This window comes from Orbicella faveolata, unplaced genomic scaffold (genome assembly GCF_042242905.1).
Source record: "Orbicella faveolata isolate gen_17 unplaced genomic scaffold, um_ofav_v1 contig_24, whole genome shotgun sequence".
NCBI classification, from domain to species: domain Eukaryota; kingdom Metazoa; phylum Cnidaria; class Anthozoa; order Scleractinia; family Merulinidae; genus Orbicella; species Orbicella faveolata.
In genome coordinates, this window is record NW_028301552.1 from 5,912,234 (window position 1) to 5,933,073 (window position 20,840).

The 20,840-nt window shown below is 38.1% G+C and overlaps 2 protein-coding genes across 2 annotated transcripts; one reads left to right on the top strand and one right to left on the bottom strand.

The window, feature by feature from the left end:
• Positions 1-1,453: 1,453 nt before the first annotated feature.
• On the bottom strand, positions 1,454-10,276 carry LOC110044690 (alpha-soluble NSF attachment protein-like). The gene is made up of 10 exons (XM_020750262.2): positions 10,081-10,276; positions 9,881-9,960; positions 7,855-7,971; positions 7,235-7,281; positions 6,168-6,245; positions 5,748-5,803; positions 5,199-5,283; positions 4,101-4,274; positions 3,021-3,071; positions 1,454-2,566 (listed from the first exon to the last, which is right to left on the bottom strand). The coding sequence occupies exons 1-10, from the start codon at positions 10,167-10,169 to the stop codon at positions 2,468-2,470; spliced, it is 876 nt and encodes a 291-aa protein (XP_020605921.1). The 5' UTR covers positions 10,170-10,276; the 3' UTR covers positions 1,454-2,467.
• Positions 10,277-10,336: 60 nt separating this feature from the next.
• LOC110059765 (N-alpha-acetyltransferase 40-like) lies at positions 10,337-17,852 on the top strand. The gene is made up of 11 exons (XM_089291313.1): positions 10,337-10,496; positions 10,631-10,675; positions 11,246-11,296; positions 11,802-11,854; positions 12,281-12,376; positions 13,107-13,175; positions 13,580-13,669; positions 14,110-14,193; positions 14,464-14,501; positions 15,574-15,613; positions 15,874-17,852. The coding sequence occupies exons 1-11, from the start codon at positions 10,491-10,493 to the stop codon at positions 16,001-16,003; spliced, it is 702 nt and encodes a 233-aa protein (XP_089147439.1). The 5' UTR covers positions 10,337-10,490; the 3' UTR covers positions 16,004-17,852.
• The last annotated feature ends 2,988 nt before the right edge of the window (positions 17,853-20,840 follow it).

The window sequence follows — 20,840 nt, forward strand, 5'->3', positions numbered from 1 at the left end:
ATCTCTGGTTGCTATGCGTAGCAAAGAATTGTGATTGGTCCAGGAAAATCACGCCACTGTCAAACTTGACTCGAGCGTCGCTTCTCGTGGAATGAAAACTTACAGTGAAAGCAGAATTGAGCTGTGAAATCTACAAATCTTAAAGAAAATGCTGAAAAGTCAAGTCAGTTTTTGTCATCAGAGCAGCCCTGTGAGCCGAAAAGTTTGGACGTTGCCTTGAATACTGCAGGAGAAGAAAAATACGCTCGGAAAACCTGCGGTTGCGGTCAACCTGGAGGCCATGCGATTCGAGTTTTGAATGAAAGGAGCATAATTTTGCAGTTTCTTTCCAAAATTGCCTCGCATCCAGGTTGAATTTTGATGTAATGCAAATGAAAAAAGGGAATGAAGCCTTTTCCAACTTGAAAAAGCTTGAGGCCTCGGTACTAATGCCGCAGATGTGTATGAGTGTCCAGTCGAATTACGCCTGCACTTTGGCTGAGGCACGAAGCACATCCAACTGGTTTATTCCTTTGCTTTTATGCTCTCGTGAGCGATCACTCAACATTTCAATGTCAGATAATGTTCGTTGATAGACCTCTAGTTAAAGATGATTTACGACTGCGGTGTTACGCTGAAACTGAGGGACAACGGTTAATGCCTAACGTTTTTGACAAGCGACCTGAGTGGCTTTCGAGAGTGACCACTAGCACTATTTTGAATTCCGAGGTGGTCGCCTATGAGAGCTTCAATTCGATGGTGTGTTCTGACAGCCGAAGTAAATTTAACATGTCCATTTCCCCAACCCTTCGGAAATAAGCCCTTGAATCACAGTACAGCAAGGATTCTCTCTGACTAGAGAGAGTGGAGAAAAGATATCAGAGGCGGATTTAAGACGGTAGATTGAGTGGCTTGCCACCCCCCTTTTGGAGAAGCAAAAAACAATTGAAAAAGGTTGTGAATATTACGGCAGAGATTAAGGCAAACTCGCCAGACAGGTACCTCATTGTAATTACATTGCCAGCATTTGATGTAACAGCTTTCAATTAGCGAGGTTCCAAATCCCCACTGATTCCGTAACCTCAAGATACCAGTGCCGTCCCATTCACCCCTGTCCCTTGAAAAACCCTGGATCGTCCCTTCGATGTATAGAACCTGCGATCAGGCTTTTTTTATTTTGGCTAACGGGGAAGGGGAAAAATTGGCTCTGAGGCTAGCGGAAATAAAGGGAATTTATCAAGGTTGAAGGAAAAATAAAATTTCTTTTTTTGTCAGTTTTTATTCCCCAGAGCTTTGAACCCAAGTTAGTATTTTGGGTCCACATTTGAAAACAATCAAGGACTGCACTTGTCCTACGATACCCCTCCTCCTCCAATACGTTTGGTTTTTTACGTCCCACGCCCTCAACTAATTGCGTTCGTCCAATATAGAGGCTAAATAGGTATCTCAACGTTAAAACGACTCCAGACCAGAATTTTGCTTTTGGTAATGGTTGTATTTTTACTTTTACCGTAAATCAAGATTACAAAAGGACAGATGCCATCCCGGCATGCCAGATGTATACTTAAAGAGGTATTTGTTCATAAGAACTTCGTTTCCACAGCAAATTGATCTTGGTTTGAAAACATTATTGGTGACGTCACTGCCTTAGTGCAAGTACGAGGTAAGCACGCGGTCGAATGAGTTTTTCGAAATACATGTCAGGCTAAGTGAACAACGATTTGGCAGTATTGTCAAAGTTTCGTTTTTATTACATCTAGGCTTTTATCTTGTTTCGTGCTAAGATAACTTAACCCTCTTTTGACATCACTCGCAGAGCGGACAAAAAGCGAAATAATGATTTGGTATTGTTGCCCTCAGGACAATTACTACGACAAATAAGAACGCAGCATCTTTTTAAACTCAACTAAGCCTACCTTGACCAATATACAAAAACAGCCAATTAGCTTCTATCTCAGTTAAGTAACATTCTACTCGTTAGTTTAGCAACATTCTAAAATGCTGCAATCTGATTGGCTGGGCCATCGTACACTATCAGCCATTTGTCTGCAGTACCTTTATGTGGCGAACAAAATGGTAATGTTTTCTCGTTTCTCCGAAGTTGGAAGGAACATTTGGAAACAGACTGATATTGAAATTCATGAGAAGACTTATACAAGAATATTCACGGTTTCTTGAATGCAAAACCTTTAAAAACTAAGTCCGCGCGATTTTTCTTAAGCGCGAAGTTTAATACTAAGACTAGAAATAACTGGAAACCATTATTTGAATGCTCAAATTTTCAGTTAGAATTCTACTAAAATAATTAGAATTTCTATGAGGCGATAGACATACTTGCACTGTTTGTCTTGGATGCATTTGGTCAGCACGTAAGCTTTCTACGTTTTAATTACAGTAAATCACTATCATCCTTAGTTACTTCTACAGTCTGTCCGCAGAAAAAAAAAATCTTAATTTGTAGCATTAGGCAGTGGACTGAACAATCAATCTATGTTAAATCTGGCTCTTCATTCATTCCTTTTTTGATTCGTAAAAGAATGGTGGTTAGCCACTGATCCAATCTCGATATACTGTCATACTCTTTGACCTACAAAACAAAAGAAATAAAGCAATGGGAGATCATTAGTGAGTAGCCTGAGTGGCAAGCGTTCTCTTACGAATAGCTTGTTCCACCTTCTGGTGCGCGCAAATTAGAGCGACAGCAAAAAATCGACAAACCAATAACCACTCCTTTATCGATTTCATTTTTGCTCTCGTTCTAACTGGCGCGCAGCAAGAATGCGGAAAAGGCTCTTCGTACGTGACACTTGCTATGCAGGCTAACTAATGAGTAGTAATAACAATAGTGTATTATCATCAGTACTGTCTACAGATGTTATGTTAGTTCTGCCGCTACAAGTTATCCCAGCAACTGTAGCTACAATGAAGATCTCAACATCAATTGAAGTACAGCTTTAGTTAAAAGAAACATAAGTTTGTATCAGTAATGCATGATTTTTAAAGGATAATTTTATGTCAGATTTTACATGTGAACAACTTACAGCCTCTGTGAAAGCTTCTGCATTTTGTTCTTCTTGAGCAGCGAGGAGATTCTGCAACAAGAAGGCTAAAAGTTACTAAGGTCACCAAGGGCCTCTTCATCTGAGCCCGGTTACAGAGATCTCGCCTCACTGCAATTTCCTTTGTTAAAATTTCGATGTGTTCATATGAGAAGGCAGGCCAGTCCAGTCAACCAAGATCTCGGCAACTGGGATGAAAATTTTCCCATATGAACAATCAAGGCCAGGCAACTGGGACGAAACTTTCTTGACAAAATGGCTTTGCTTTTGCAACATAGCGGCAAAATGGCATAATTTTAATTTTGTATGTACTTCCATTTCAGAGGTATGTGAATTAGCTTTATTAGTAAAGTTAGAAAAGTCAAAAAGGCTACGATAGTCGCGAACATTGCACCATTTTGGTTTTGTTATCTGAATTTCATCCTGGTTGAGCGGGCTGAAATTTCCCATATGAACAGACAACAAAATTTGCCCCAGTAACTGAGCCAGCCCGGTTGCCGGGGCTCATACGAAGAGGCCCTTACAATCATTTCCAATCCAAAAGATCCAAAGAACCAGAGGGCTCACCAGTGAGCCTCACCAGTGAGCCCTCAACAGGTTGGCATGCTGGGCCATCCCAGGTAACTCTCCCTAACCTCCCCCAGCATTTTTGTTTTGTTAGCCTGTGAACAGGTTCTCTACTAGAGGATGGGGTGAAGAGAAAGCGGGAAGAAAGAAGATAGAAGAGACATCCCCCTTTAGACACTTCACAGGCTGGGTTTTAGTAGTGTGGATATTTAAATTGTTTAACCTATTCCTTTTTATAATAATATATATATATAAAAAAACTAATTGGGTTGGAGGTAATGCAACATCATTTACTCACTGTCTGTTTTTATAATTTGTAGCTGAACAGCTTACAAAATGGAGGGCTAAAACACAGGGCATCTCTAGTGTTCTAATCAGTCAGCTTTTCTGTCTTATTCCTACATATAAAGAAGTGTTGTTGGAAGAAATGGTCTTCACAAGTTCAAGACATGTTTGAGAATTTGTAGCAAGTTCATACCTGTAGCAAGTTCATACCTGTAACAGTTTACATTCCCTGGTGTCTTGGAATGCGGGGTACATATCACAATACTTTCCTACTGCCCTCTGTGCCTCCACAATGTCTATACACATATGACAAAGAGCTGCCTTGAAGAAATACTCTTTAGCACTGTACTTGAGTAATGAACTTTCAATAGCGTCAGCAGCAACCTATAAATTACAACCAAAATGAGTGTCGGCAGCTCAGAATATTACACAATTATTACACAATGCTACCCATGTACCTTTTGTAGGTCAATTTGTTCTGTAGGTCAGAATGATTTCAACCTAGATTAATTTGTGTCAAAGGGGAAGCAGGAGTCCAACAAATTTGTGCAAATTTGCAATGATTTCTTGTGTGGCCTAGTGGAGATGAGGGTGGACTACAAAGTCAGAGATCAGTTGTTAAACTCTATTAGGTTAGGGTTAGTGTCTGTGTTAGAGGAAGGGGGGGATATCAGGGATCATGGCACGGCAGGGCAGCATCGGCAGGGGTAATTTGCAGAATGCCAAATGCACTGTTTGCTTGCGGTTAGTTTCGGTTAGGAACTGAGGGGACTGGGTGGTGTGCATGTTATTCTTTTTAGGAATTCCCCAAAATGCAAAAAACATTTAACCTTGGTTGGAACAAATTAATCTAGCCTAGGTTGAGATCATTCTCACCAAAAGAACAAATTGACCTACAAACATACAGTGCGTATACCTGAGATTTTTGTTAGCCAAACTTACTATCTTCAGATCTAACCTTAGACATCTTGAATGTGCTAACCCATTAAGTGTAAAGCCACAAAATTAAATCACCAAAACAAACTACACTATAAACTGACATGGTATCCACAGCCTCATGCAAGTAAACAAACAACATGATATTTAACCTTGGTACAAGCTTTTAACTGCCTGCTTAGTAACAGGCTTGAGATATGAACAGATTGCCATATTTGATCTTAAAATTACTTGGAAAGACATTGTAGGGAGAACTCAGATTCTGATCACTATTAGGTATAAATTAATGCAGTAAATCAAGCATTACCAACTTACAGTTCAACAAATGGTATTGGTGGGATACAAGTTCAAGTTTTTAAATAAAATTCCAACCTGTTCATAAATCTCAAGAGCCTTGGCATACTCCTCCATCTGCGCCGAGTACATTGCAACTTTCAATAAACACTTGTTGGCTGAGCTGAAAATAACAGAATTCAAGACTAATTTAAAATTTAAAAATATCTAAGAAAAATCAACAGTTTACATTTGAGAATCTTTCACAGCAGTAATATATATCACTTTTGGCATTCATGCACTTAATCAGGTGAACAGAGATTTCTAAAAAAATATACTGGTATATTTAACATATTAGGCTCGCTGCTAGAGTCCTAAGCTAACACGTTCACTTATTTCAAGGATTGAGCTTTGTCCAATTAATATGAATCCTTAGGCAAAATGGTTTTTCTTTTGTCTGAAACCTTAGTCATTCCATCAAATTGATAGTGATTCACAAAATACTCCCCTCGGCACAATAGTAATTAACATGTTTTGAGCTTTCACTTCAGCGCATAACAAAGTGTCTAAAATGGTAAACAAGCAAAAACAGTTCTCAAAATGCTTGCAAAGAAAGGCATTTTCACAACTATAATAATCTATAGTCACCTGTTTGATTCTTCTCCTCTGTAATACTGAGCAGCTTGATTGTAGTGAAATATTGCCTAAGGAAACAAATTTTACCAACAAGGAATTACACCATTGTTTTACAGGGGTACACTTTAGGTCGGGGGATTTTATGCTATAGTGCTATCTTCTTACCTACCAACCATATTAGAACTGTCCCCACTAGGTTAGAACTTTTCTTATCGAAATAAAGGGTTTACTGTAACTTGTCACAATTGTTTTTTTTTTATTGTTTAGCCCTGTTTTTCGCTGAGAAGTTGCATGTCTGCTTAGGTGGGTTTGTTTTGTGGAATTTACTGTGTAAATAGGTATACAGTCAGGCTCCCAGCTGAGTGCAAGATTTAATTTATACTAACGGTATTAACATTAATTTCAAAATTTATCTTCTTAATTCAAGGTCACCTTTTCCAAATCAGCTGCATTGTTTTCATGAATTTCTGCCACTGTAATGTGATGCTTGGCAGCCATTGTAAAGCGACCCTTATGAAGAAAAAAGAAATGAGATCTCTAAGTTAGACTTTAGTAAGAAATCACCACACAGGACTGAGTGAGATACATGTTATTCAGTGCAAAAACGGAGTAGATGCCTTTTTGATAATTCAAGTGGTAACTATTTAACAATTGATTCATCCTTTACATGTAGCAAGCATCATCAAGTTATGATGCATGCAAAGGTCTGGAGAGCACAAAAGAAGGTTAAGAGTTGCCAGAGGTGCTTCTTGAGCCTTCTCCAAACTTCTCAAGTGCATCATAACTTGATGATACACAGTGAAAAGCATGAATCAACAATATATGAATTGTTTTGTAACACTGTACTGCTAGAACTAAAAAAAACTTCTCATGCCATGAGTGTGCATCACTGGTTGTGATGTACATTGTGCACTGTCTTAACGTAAAACTCCATATATAAGCTACACCTGACTTATACAATAACTTTTACAGTACATAATTTATACTGAATTTGACAGAGTGTAGGCTTTGCCAGCTCTGTTATATGAAGGTAAATTTCGCAGTTGCAAAACTAAACCATGAACGTATGTATAAAATAATATTGTTCCCCAAATTCAAATTATTCAATGTTCAGTGTATTCACTTTCTTGTTGTTGGTGTTGTTGTTGTTGTTGTTGTTATTGTTTAAGTTGTTGAAACATTTGCAACATTAGGGTTGCTGATTGCTGCAAGCATTTTATTGATCATTTTGCAATACTGTGCTCTCAACACTGCAATTTGACAAAAGTTGAGAACTTTTCAAGTTAAGTCTGGTGCCTCCAATTTTTTCCAGTTTTTTTGTGCATGTGCACTAGATATGAGATTGCAATTTTCTTGCTTAAAACATTTGTAAACTACTTTGATTTTTATTGTTTTAGATAACTTTAATGCATGTGAGACAAAATAAAATTAAACTCAACTACATGTAGGTTTAATTAAAAAGTTCAACACGTTCTGTGCATGATGAGAGTCTCTCCTACCATGTCCGTGTAAATGTCAATAGCCATTTCAAAAGCTCTTGCAGCCTCTGTAACACAAACATTTAGTGAGCAATGAGAATTGGAAGTAAATCTGGATACAGAATACTAAACTTGTATAAAGTTGGACCCTGATAATTTAAAACTCCCTTAGAATTGCCCTTCAGTCATTTACTATCAGCTATTTTCAAACTCCCGGTATTTCAAACTATTTTTTGTTTCCCCTGAGGGTTTGAAATAGAGGAATTCAGCTATACTAAGAGAAGAGGTAGGTAAGATAAGGAAGATAGATTATGTCAGTAAACCCAAATGTCTCATACCACCAGAACTTATATGTCTTCCTGATACGACACAAACTTTGACTAAATTTGCCTCAGATCAGTTCTAATTCATAGAAAACAAAAGAGAGAAAAATGTGACTGTTTCTACCCCTTAAAAGGAATGTTCCTTAAAAAGAAATTAGTGGAAAGGAGCATTGCAAAATGCGATGAAAAAAACAAAAAACAAAGCAAGACTACGCCACTATGCTATTAACTAAACCATAATTCCCTCCATCTGTCTTCAAAAAGAGTTATTCTCTTTAAATGGCAGTTAGTAGGTTAAAGATGGTGAGATAATTATACCTTCTACATCTGTTTTCTTAAAACAGTTTCCAGCATCCACATATCGCTGCCCTGCCTCATGTTTGGACTGCAAATTGAGTTGTAACTGAGCAGCTTCCATGAATGCTGTACCAGCCGCTACAATTAACAGTAAATTGCACAAGACTACATGTTAACAAAGAACATTTGTATTGTCTGTGGCAACTTAATGATTATCATTGCAGCTACAAAAGTTTGATACTGCCCATATGTTGACCTTTTTTCTTTTAAGCAGTTACGTCTAATTAGAAACCGCAAAAGCAAATGCAAAAGCTGCTTTCACAAGCTGGTGAGGGGAAAGCAGAACACAGAAAGATAATGAATGAAAATAGAAATGCTACCAATATTTAATGACCCCATATCAGGGGGGACAGGGGGTCAGAACCTCCTGCTTCCCATACCCTGCACTTCCACTTCCAGTACCTTTATCTCCCAACTCCCACCCTTATCTGTTTTGCTCATGGCCCATGTAAATAAGGAGGCTCAAAATACATCCTAGTCATTTAGCTGCATTTCCTTTTCCTTTTTTTCTTTGTTTTCAGCCTTGCTCCTCTTACTCATGTATTTTGACAGCTTGAGCAACAACATTTCAGGATCAAAATAACCTAAATGTAAGTCGAATAATATTTTGGGTTCTTGTTTTTGAAAATATTTTACAATGTTGGAAACTAAATTTTGAAAGCAATTGCCATTCGGGATAGTGACTCTCAAAATGCACTCACCCAATTGCCCAGAAAGATACCTCCCCCTCCTTCCTGAGTGCATCATACCTTTATGATGCATGCGGAAGCATGAATCAATTGTTAAGTACAACGTAACATGCCAGGAATGAGAAGACATGAATGACCATGGCAGTTATTTTCCCAACTTAAACAACTGTGAAATTAAAACCATCTACGGATCCTGGGGGCGGGGGGCGGGGGGCAGGGGGCGGGGGATACTCCCTTATATGGGTTATATAGGTATGTGCGGCCCCAAAGGGTATGGTTTTTCACCAATTGTGGTCATAAATAGGATATCAATTTTAGCTGATTTTGGCCATTTTGGTCATAAACAGGGTATGGTTTTTGCACTCTAGTCTTGATATGGGTATGTTTTTAAGAAGAAGCCACTTTTTCATCATTATGGAAAAGAAAATCAACAAAAACCCTTCACAAATTATGTTTACAGTAATTTAACATTGGTCTGAACCAGGGAACATAAAATTATTACAATGCAGGTCTGAAACAGGGTTTTCATTTAAGGGTCAGGTCATAAATAGGGTTTAGAATTTTTGGTCAGGTCATAAATGGGGTAGGAAATATCGCAGATTTTGGTCATAAATAGGGTAAGGGTTTTGGGAAGCGGGCCAGACACCCCCACCAATTTTTTCTGGGAGTACCCCCCCTGCCCCCCGGGCTACTGGTATGTTATGAACTCACAGTGTGACCAGCTCCCTGTTGGCTTGATAGCTCAGTTGGTGGAACACTACACCACTATCGTAGAGGTCAAGGGTTTGAATCCTGTTCACAGCATGACCAGCTCCCTGTTGGCTTGATAGCTCAGTTGGTAGAGCACCACTCCAGTATTGCAGAGGTCATGGGTTCGAATCCCGTTCAAGCCTAAATTTTCTTCAGGCGTTAATTTCACAACTGCTTACATGTAAAGTAAGCTGTGCATAAAAATGCAGTTTGAACGACGATGTATTGATCTTTCATTTATTCACTTGTATACCAGCAATGGTTACCATACTAAGTGTGTTGATTAAACCTTTCAAAATTGACCAATCAGAGTATCTACCAGAATCTGGTGTACCGGAATGACCTTTTTACCATCTGGAATTCCAAAGGAGAAACGGGGTGGGGGCATAGACTGGAATCCCAAAGGTATTGGTCGTTGAGGGTTCATTGGTCTGGAATTTCGTACACTTAATTATACAGGAGAAGGGCGGGCAAAGTTTGACCCCTGCTGTAGTGACCTTAAAATTAAATTAGTTTTAAGCTCACATCAATGAAATCAACCAGCTTACCACTCCATTTTTGTGCCATCTTGAACATGTTGCCTGCACTAATGTACAACTCTGCCGCATCCTCGAGCTTTGAAGCACCCCTGAAATCATGAAGGCAATTATCCCTTGTTGTTGACTGCTATTCAAAATCCTTGCCAGAGATCTTTCAACTTCATTCAAAATGATAGAAAAGAAAGTTTACGTGGAATACGGTAACCTACCCAAATAGTCCACCTAAAAAACCCTGGGAGGACTTTACTTTCTTCTCAGCCTGAGCAATCAGCTCGATTGCTTTCTCTTCGTTAGACATACTGCCTTAGATTGCTTGTTAAGTCGGCCGGTTGTACAGTAAAGTCATTTATATACCGCATCTACTGTTTTCTTACAACACTTCGCTGAGACTTGCTCCTCTTTCATGTTGACGTCACATTCCTTTCAAACCGGGGAAGACTGGGACGAAAGACTATTCTCCCAACATTCATTTGGAGCATCGTTGAATCTAATATGGCGGACGAGACAGCGCGGGAAAAGTTGTATTGAAAGGTTTTTTGTGTTTTCTTTTTCCTCGGGTAACAATATTTCAAGTGATATTTAGGAAAGCAAGTTAAGTTCTTCTTCTCGTCTTACCAAGATGGGGGTAAGCTAGTTTTTGTACTTTGTAAAGTGCGTTTAATAAGTCTTTGGTGTGAACCTCCAATTTCCTTGCGCTATGGTATGGAGTTTTGAAGACATAAGCTTAATCCCTAACTGTATACGATTCATTAATCTTAGAAAAAGTCTGCCAAAGGAAAGGAGAAAAAACTAAGGAGGAAGGAGGTATGTAAGAATTCCCAATATTCTCAAGTCGACCTCATAAAATATAAGCTTTACTAGGCTCTTTATTCCTGATGTGATCAGTGACAGTACCCGACTAGTCTTGGCCTTGGCTTCAGCTTTACGTGTTAACTTCATGCGAACTTGGTTGTATGAAAGTTTAAATGTCGATCCTGGTAAAAGTTGTTGAGCTCACGTGACAGAAAAGAGTTGCAGTAATTTCTTATGTCAGCGACGACTGGTTGATATCTAGCATTTGGGTACAGAGGATTATGATTTTAGCGGCTAAACGTGAAAGACTAGGACATTAAATTAGTGAAAAAATTAGGAACAGCTCTAGGTACTCTGGGTGCGTTCAGATACCAATGTCTGTATGCATCTTTTTTATTTTGGTGTTTTCATCATGTATTTTTGTTGTGTATTTTGACCATTTTAAGTATGGAGTAAGCTTATAAATGAAAATAAATTTATATGCATCACATCAATACCTCCACCCCAATATGCACCATTGCTAGTAATTACCAGTAAGTGAATAACTAATTTTGTATCTATAATCAAAAAACACTTTTTAAGGAAATGGCCAGAGTTAGTGCTGCTCAAGCTGTGGTGGATGTTGCTAATGAGGTAACAATCATCCCTTAGTAAAATATAGATTGTTAGTGATTGTTGTCTGAGGCATGATAACCTAATGGTTAGTGTGCTAGACACTGGGTCATGCAGTCCAGTTTCCAGCATCCTGTCTACATGGAAGAGGGGAGGAGAGAGAGATGGCGAGGAGGGTGGGGAGGGTAAAAATACTCATTAAGCTATGTTATGCTTAATACAGAGACTATAGTCAGCGGATAATCAACGGCTTAAGCCACAAGGCTCCAGTGCTAGACTCCCGCTGACTTGGTATCCCAACACAAACTTTAAATCCACCCTTGTTGTGGTGCCCCCTGACAAGACTTTCCAAGGTCCCGCTTCCCTGAAAACCCAGACAGCTTACATTGTAAGTTGTTGATGTATAACAGAAACCATGGGTGAACAGCACAACTGATGAATGTACTGTTTAACTACAGTTCATCTTTCAAGAATGTTTAGTTTAGCTGTAGTTGTTTACTTCTTAATATTCCTTGCTTCTTTTTAGGTGAAAGATCCTTTAGCAGCTTTGACAGCATTTAAAAGCTTCAAAAGAAATGGGTAAGAGTCATGTCAAACAGTAGAGTACATTGAGATGCCTATTTGTAATTCACTTTTAGTATGGTGCAGTATTCTAGCATGTTCAACATGGCAAGAACATTTTATTTGAAGGTTGTTTGGGATATTTGTAAGTCTTAATTTGGTAATGCATATTATTTTTTTTATCTTATTCTATCCCATATTAAAAGATGTTTTCACTGAGTTGATTATGAAAAAAAAAATGAAAACTGTGGTTAACATTCAGCAAGTTTTGATGTTGAAGCCAGGAGGACATTGGTTTTGTCAAGCTAGAATTCATTTCATTTTGCATCAATTATTTAACTTTAAAATGATTTTCTTGATATCACTCTTTGCACCCTTGACTTTATGAATCTATACTTAAACTGACGATTTTTTGAAAAGAAATGTCTTATTATTTGTTGACAGGTTGGATCTTCAGCTGGAGTGTCAGCGAATAACAGACATGAGTGCCGAGGATATTGAGTGGTCCTTTGATCTCACAAAACACAACATGCAATTGCTGTAAGGCTATAAACATAATTTAATTATATGACTGAGAAAATTACTTGGTTGAGAGCAGGCCAATTTATCACTAAATTATAAATTTGTGTTGCAGTGGAATTTAATGCAGGCAAGATCACAATTTTCTCAGTTATATCTTATAACTGTGTAAACAAGTGAAAGCACCAGCAATTTTAAAAGGATTAATGATTTGCACTACTCATGATATTTGAAAATTCCTTCAAACTGCAATTGCCTAAAGGCTTTTGTGATTTTGAGAGAATTTTCAAATATGACTTGTAGACAAGTGTAAATACCTAATATTGCACAAGCATTCAAGATTACCTGTGCCTAAAGATTATGGTCAGTGCTAGGATAATTACTATTTATTTGTGATATTAAAGAAATAGGATTAGGAAATGAAGACGTAAAATTATGGTAAGTTCAAGTCAGTCTCAATTTATTAAAAACCAGTAAAGCATGTTAAGTAGTTTGTTGCTCCACAAAGGTTGCTTACTCAAGTTAATGTATGTTTTCAATCTCTGGCTCAACTTTTAGCATTAGACAGGAGAGAGAAAAATATAGTCAGACCATTCAAATTCCAGTTTCCAACAGCACAGTGGATGATAGTGTTTGGACAACTTACATCAAGTTTTTAAATTCAAACATTTCATATTTTATCACAGGTTTAAATCAGTTCTTATTGCATTATCTCTTTAAATCTATTGAAACTACTTGTTTCCATCAACAGTTATGAGAAAAGCTCTTGGGGCTGGAATGACAAGAAGAAGAAAGATGAAATGACAGAAGATAAAGCTTGGTAGTTATAATCAAAATGAGTCCTTTAAATCACGAGGAAACTTCTGATATGCAGTGGATAAAATTATATTAATTATATTACTACAATGTATATATCAGAAATTCTAGGCAATTGGTATTTTTTGCACAAAGTAATATACCAAAATCTATGTGGCAAGGAATAATACTAGCAGTGAAAGGTTTTACATATCAAGCTGGGTTGAGGAAGTTCCAGATTTCAAATCAACCCAAGTCTTTATTGCAAGGAATCAAATAATTAACAGTAAATGACCATTATTTCCACATTAGTTTGAAATAATAGTCAGTAATGTACTTTCTTTTATTGAAAAAAGTTCCTTCCCTCATTCTTCACAAAGTACTATATTTGTCAATGAAGTTGAAGAGTTTTTCTCCTATCTGTCACAGGTATCTTATGGCTAAAGACAATTCAGGAAAAGGAGTTGCATTCTCACATTTCAGGTTTGACTTGGAAGAGGGAGATGAAGTACTTTACTGGTAAGTCTGGACATTTTTCCATTGCTGATCAATTAAGTTCACTTCTTGACACTTTAACCAGCAAACAAAGTTTTTATTGGTTTTAGTCAGTGAGCAATTCATTCATCTGCATTTGATGGTTTTGATTTTGCCAAAGCTCTTAGTTCAGTTCACGTCTTCAAGAAACAGGGTCAGGTTTCTTCTAGGTCATCTCTTGCTCAGTGTTGTTTCAAAGCTCATTTGTGGTCTCTTGTAGCCCATCTTAGTCACCCTCCTCTCCCTGTTTATTTTTTTTTTAATATAAAGTAAAGTTATTTTATTCCTGGATATTTCCATTTGTGTCAACTCATTCAATGAAGTTTCTTTATGTCTAGCTTGCCCTGCAGTAGAAGACTGTATTGGCAGTAACTCAGCAAACAAGTTATAATTTTGCATTAATTTTTTTCTGTTATTTTTGCCAGCTATGAAATTCAAGTAGAACCTGGAGCACGAGCCAGAGGACTTGGCAAGTTCTTCATGCAGATTTTGGAGATGATGGCACACAGGTTTGTTAAACCCTAACATCAACAGGAAAATTTTTAAGTTAATGTGTAACTCATAGTAAATTTGTCATACATTAGCATGTTTTGCTTACGATTTCAGTCTTTAATTCATGCAAATCTTAAAATGTCATCATTTTCTTAAAGTACATTCAAGCCCTTGGGCAATATTCTCCAGTAAGTCTGTGCTACCATATCGATAAGAACGAAATATAGTTTGCTGGAATTTCAGTTATGTTGCTGGTTTTAAAATTGTGGTGTTCTCTTATATTTCAGAGCCGAGATGAAAAAGATCATGCTCACTGTGTTGAAAGGTACATTGAAGAAGAATAGGAAAACCTGCAGAAGATTGCTTTTGTTGTTGTTGTTGTTGTTACTAACAGTAGCTTCTCTAATGAAGTACACTACAAGTAGTCCCTCTTTTGCTTAGTCCGTCGTGCATGACATGGAAGAAAACCGCGAGAAAAAAATGGCCCCGCGAAATCCTGGGTGCCGGACAGAGTTCGTGTGGCCATTTTTTTCTTGTGGCTTTCTTCAGTGTCACACACAACAGACCAAGCAAAAGAGGGACTACTTGTAGTCTACTTATGAAGTACTAAGTAATATTTTTGGTTTAGATCTGCTTCAGTGACTGTCCTGTGACCGGCAAGCTATTTTGATCAATTGCAGCTCTGTGAATGATATATATGACCGTGACAATATGACAGTGACCTTCATTGTATAAACTGCAGTGTTTAACAAGGATTTCCAGCCCTGAGAAAAGCTGCAATTTATTGAATGTGTAAAATTATGTCAAATTATTTTACTGTGATGATATTGATGACGTACGTAAAGATATGTTTGATATCATGTTTGACCCCTTCACCGTACTGTTTTTTTCCCGAAAGTCAAGCCCTGCATGGAAGTCTTTGGCAATCTTCGGTAATTTTTAGAAATGTTCAGGTGGGCTTCGGACAACTATTGGAGAATTTTCTGAAATCTTCAAAAGTGGTCGGAAGTCTTTGGAAAATTGTCATAACGTCTTTATTAGTATGTTTATATAATAAGCAAAATAATACACGGTTGCTTGAAGATATGGAATTTCTCTCTCATGTTCAACTTTATATCTCACTAGTGAGCGCAGTGAATGAGTGAGATATCGAGTTGAACACTCAAAGAGAAATTCCATATCTATGCGCAGCCATGTATTATTCTCTTCTTAATGTGTTGGGTAAAATGTTACCATGCACAATCTTTGGAAAATGGAGTGGTGAACCAAGAAATTGCCAGCATGGAAAGTTGTATTCCTGTTTGCTTGTTCAGAGAAATGGGACAAAAGGATACAATACCAACGTGTGTTATTAGTTTTTGTCTCAGTATTTGCATTTGAATGTGGTTTTTTTTCAGATAATGAGAGAGCTATCAATTTCTTCACCAAAATCATGAAGTGAGTTGATGTTCATTTTCTTGATTTGTAAGTTTTAATTTTAGCTGTAAACAGTGGCAGATAAATAATTAGTTTTTTGACTTTTGTTTGAAGCAGAATTTGGGTGCTGCAGGGGATAAAAATATAATCCAATATTATTTATGACAAAAAACTCGGAAAGCAACAAACTAGTTTTTAGTATTCTCATTTTTAGGTGGTTTGTCAATTGTTCCTTTTGAAAAATGCATCAGCTTGACTTTTTCTTTCCTTTTTGGTGCTAGGTTCCAAACAGATGAAACTTCTCCGGCCATCTGGGATCCAATGAACCCTGAGGATTATTGCTATGACATCCTCAGTAAAACATTAATGAGAAAAACACAAGCAACTAATGATACAATCAGCAAGGAATAGACAGGATACAGCTAGAAATTCACAAGTGACTTTCACTAGCAAGTAACATCAATTTTACAACTAGCAAGTTACATCAATTTTCCTGATTTCCCCCTCCCTTCCGCCGTTGTTCAATGTCAACTGAACATGGCTTGCTAGAAACTATCTTGTCTCTTTTTTGTATAAGTGGGTCTGCCGGTTGCGATAATGATTCCAAATGTTGTGGTCCTTTTCAAACTTAACCGTCGTACAAATGAACAGCTCAAAGAGCAGAATCCGGTAATGCGTGGGCAAATTTTCAAACTTCTCTAGTACATGCTGGATGTATGATGTGGCGTGTAATTGGGTGCGCAGTGTGGATGCGAACAAACAGTTTCGTCTTTAAAATCTAGAGGTATTAGTTTCTAAAGAAACTGTTAGGCTGCGTAAGCGTGCAAGAGGAACACGGCTATCTATCTGTTTGAAATTGATAAAAGGTAAGTTAACTGCTCTAGAAGGTTTGTCACTGAAGCTGATGTTGAGAGCAAGAGCCCTTTGTCAGAGCGAAGTGACTTTGTTCTGAAGAAGGTCTAATGCTCGATACGCTAGCTTCATTAGGTAGGGCGGTTAATTTATCTTAGTCTTTAAGTTGATAAACAACCGAGCTTTAGAGTCCAGCCAGACATTTGAAAGTCTTTCTTAGTCACAAACATGCCCATTTGTGGTCCTAATCACTCCTCTACTGTGAAACGACAGCAAAATATTTGCAAACTTAGGAAAAGTATGAAAATCAGTTGTATAGGACTGGGCATCTCGTTTATTAATCAGACATATACGGTCCTTAGCATAGCTGTTACCAGAAATGATCTAAAAACATGGAAATTTACTATAATAAAATTCCGAGATTGAAATCAAAAACGGATAGGCTGTTAAGTGGCTTTTCCTACGTAACCTGTATACCAACGGATCTACATACAGACACGTAACTATCTAACAATAACGGCGTGAAAAATTATAGTTCTTTTCACTTGACCAAGTGAGGTGCCGTCTACTATATACCTCTTACTAACCTCGTCTTCTCGGTCCGTACTGTAAGTTACGGACCGAGTTTTTTCCCCTTCGATTTATGGCCCAAGCGCGAAGCGCGCAGGTCCTAAATCGAAGGGGAAAAAACGAGGATCCGTAACTTACAGTACGGACCGAGAAGACGAGGTTAGTAAGATATTTGTTATATCTCTACTGTGTGCCTGATGGGTTCGGAAACGATTTCTATTCACGCGGACTTGGAAAGGCTTCAAATTTCTGATGCACCACGAAAGCAAAACGAGTCAGTTTGAAACTTTTAAGTCGTTAGCACGCTTTATTACATAATTTAGAGTATAAGAAAGTTTGAAACTTTCACTTGCTATAAAAGTTAAGAACACTTAGCGATAAAATCACGAAACAGTTTGGCAGCAAAAGCAACTTCAAATTTTAGCGGGCCGTACAGGAGAGTCCGGCCCGCCAAATTGACCAATCACAGCGCGCGTACTAACTGAGAGATAATAATATTGCTTATTTGGTGTTTTTCAACCTTTTTTGACGATAATTGTTTGTATCAGAAAAATGATATGACCTGTCGTGACAGCTGGTTGAAGTAGAGAGATTTTGACATTGCAGATTTCTTGCATCCTTGAACGTCAAGCAGAAAAGAAACTAAGATTGGCTGTTTGCTGTTTGACTACAACATGTAAACTTAGTATAAGTAAGTACAGCTGTTCGTTATCATTGAACCAGTCTACAAATCAAATGTGTCATACTCCATAGACAATTTCGAAACTAATCTGGTGTACTTTTTGTACTAAAAAACTGTGCAAAAAAGTATTGTAAATAAACCTCGAAAATCACCATCTTTTTGAGTATTGTCATCCAGTCAAGGTAGATTTCACAATGTTCCACGAACGTGCTTTGGATATGAGCTGTAAATATCCAACGAAGCGCGTAGGGCCGAGTTGAATCATCTCGTATCCAAAAAACGCGAGTGGGATTTTTAGTTGACTAGAAACGCCCCCAAAATATAGAAAAATAAAATAAGACAAAAACGAGAAACCTGACTTTCAAAACTCTAGTAAAAGTAACACAAGTAACTCGTCGGTACCGTGACCCGAAAGAAGTGCTGTTGCGCGTAGCCAAGAGAACGGTGAAAATGAAAATGCCGCCCTCTTCTAAAATTAGAGCGTTATAGGAAAGTTGCTCTTGAAGGAAATCGATTCAATATAGTATTGATTCGTTTGAGAATCGTCCCCTGGATGAGCTAACACGAGTTATCGCCCAATAACAAAGAACCGGCTCATTTTGATGCGCCCGTTGTACGGTGATATTTTTTACTCCATTGAATTAATCACTGTGCCAAATGGTTCGCAATGATTGGTTCCTTATGCTGAATTTATGCCATTCCTGTAAGATGCTTCAAACTACCTTAGCGAATCTTTCATTTTTCGGTTTTCTTTCGTTGTTAAGTTTAAAACTGACCGCTGATCGCTTTGTGGGCTATCGCTCTTACTACTGTAAGACTGACCGTGTTGGAGATCAAAATATGGAGGGAGTAAAGAGAAGGCGCTGCCATGTACCAGAAATCTGAGAGATGATAGAACGGTAGAGAAGCAGGGGGAGGAACTAGGGAAAGGGTGGAGGGCGTGCGCTCCCCCGGCCACTGAGATGAAGCCTTTTTCTTCGTATTCCCTTTTAAAATTTGTTTACCTCACCAGTCAATTACGCCATTCTCTAGTGGTGCACCGGTCCATCCCCTTCTAACAAAAATCCTGGTTCCGCCCCTGATGAGTAGAGAAGAACGGTCCCATGTGTTAATCTGTGATATGAATGGAATTTAGGTCGTTTGATATTAAGTTCAACTTTTCTTTCAACTGGCGCATTTTTAATTTTTAAAGAAATATAGCCCGAGTTTAAATGTGTAAGTCTTGTTTTATGTCGTTCTTATACTACAGCGGCCACCCGTTGAGCGGCTTACCCTTAAGTGGCCAGTTATCAAAGTCCCGAAACTGTTGTCCTTAGAGGAAAGCTTTCGGGAAGTTGGAAACTTTCAGTTCCGTGAATTTTTATTCCACGGAATGAAGACAAATGTACAGCTGGTTAGAGCGAAAAAAATAGTAATGTAAAAGATGCGTCGTACCGTAAATCACATATCTGGATAGTGAGACTGGGATAATGGAACAGAAAGATGGAAAAAGGAAAACTTGTATATGATTATTTCTCTGAGTTTTAAGAAACAGATCGTTTAAAAAATAGAAATTTATTTCGCATGTTTGCATGCACTCGCCCTTCAGGAAACCTGAATAATTGATAAAAATCAAGTTATAAGTATAATAGACCAATTTCGATATATTAAAATTCATCCTAAAACAATAGATCTCAGCACGAGGATCTGTGGAATAACTACAGAGTTTGTGGGGTTTATTCCCCGGAGCTTCGTGCTGAGGTCTATTGTGATAGGCTGAATTTTAATATATCGAAATTGGTCTATTCACATAGCGTGGGGAATGTCACGTTTCTTTAATATAGAATCTGTTTCTGGTTCAAAAAGCAGATTGCAGATTTAATTTTGTTTTTAACAAACAGAAGTAAGTAATAAACGTCCGGGTTTTAGGCTTGCTAGAGCTTCTTGTTTTTGAAAAGGCGATGACAGACTAGAGTCCGAAACTGAAAGTGACCACTGATCATAAGTTTCAAACACGTATTTAATTGTCTTCACGTGATTTCCATTTTACCTCGACTGAAACAAGTTTGTATTTGAATGAAATTGACATTTCTACCAAGCCTCCGGCTAATTCCTGACGAAACCGTATTAAGCAGTGAATCTCTATGTAAGCGGCCAAATGTTATTGGAAAGCTGAACTTTCGACCGAGTGATATCGAAAGGGTTTCCTTGTCACTATCCCCAGCAATAACAGGGAATCTTACGACTAGGATTTGGTATAGATGATCATCATAGACAATGTTTGGTTGCAGACAAAAGTTGGGTGTTGCCAAAAATTTTCAGTGATGCTGCTGTTAAAATATGACTTATCACTGCGTCCCACGGGAGAGCTTCGTAATTATCAGAAGGGCTTAGAGAAGCCCAGGGGACCCAGCAGGGCCGGGACGCCCCATCCATGACCTGCAATCAGGCGTCTTTTTCATTTCTTGGAAAGGAGAAGGAATGAGATGTAGGGAGAGGGGTATGTTCGCAGGTTACCCCCCTTCTCCAAGCGGTACTCCCTTCAATGGGCTATGATAATCCCAAATTAGCATAAATTACTATTTTGCCGGCACAGATTAGAGTTTGGGGGTGGGTTTGAGGTGCGCAGTGTTCAACGGGATTAGAGTTCAAAATAGACCAATTTCGCCATATAAATTCAGCCTAAAACAATCAACCTCAGTATGAGGCTCTGGGGAATAACTACAGAGTTTGTGGGGTTTATTCCCCAGAGCCTCGTGCTGAGGTCTATTGTGTTAGGCTGAATTTTAATATATCGCAATTGGTCTATTAGATGCCGTTAGCAGGGTGAGACATTCTACGGTCAGCCTTTACCGTGTACAGTTGTAAAGTTCGTTATTCTTTTTCTTGGCTATGCATGAATTTTACTTCCCGATGGTTTATATCTCATTTTAGTGCTGTCATTTTATTACATCACTGTAATTTACTATATTTGTGTACACTAAGTTTAATTAGGATACCCTAAAACACCAAGGGTGACACCACTGTATTTAGACTCTTACCGATAGTGCTAGCACTTTTTTGGCATTATTTGGCTTCGCGAGCATTTTTTTTTTTTTACATTTTATCCCAAAAAGCACTGCTAGCATTATCTTGGATTTTCGACTGATTATTTGTATAATTTTG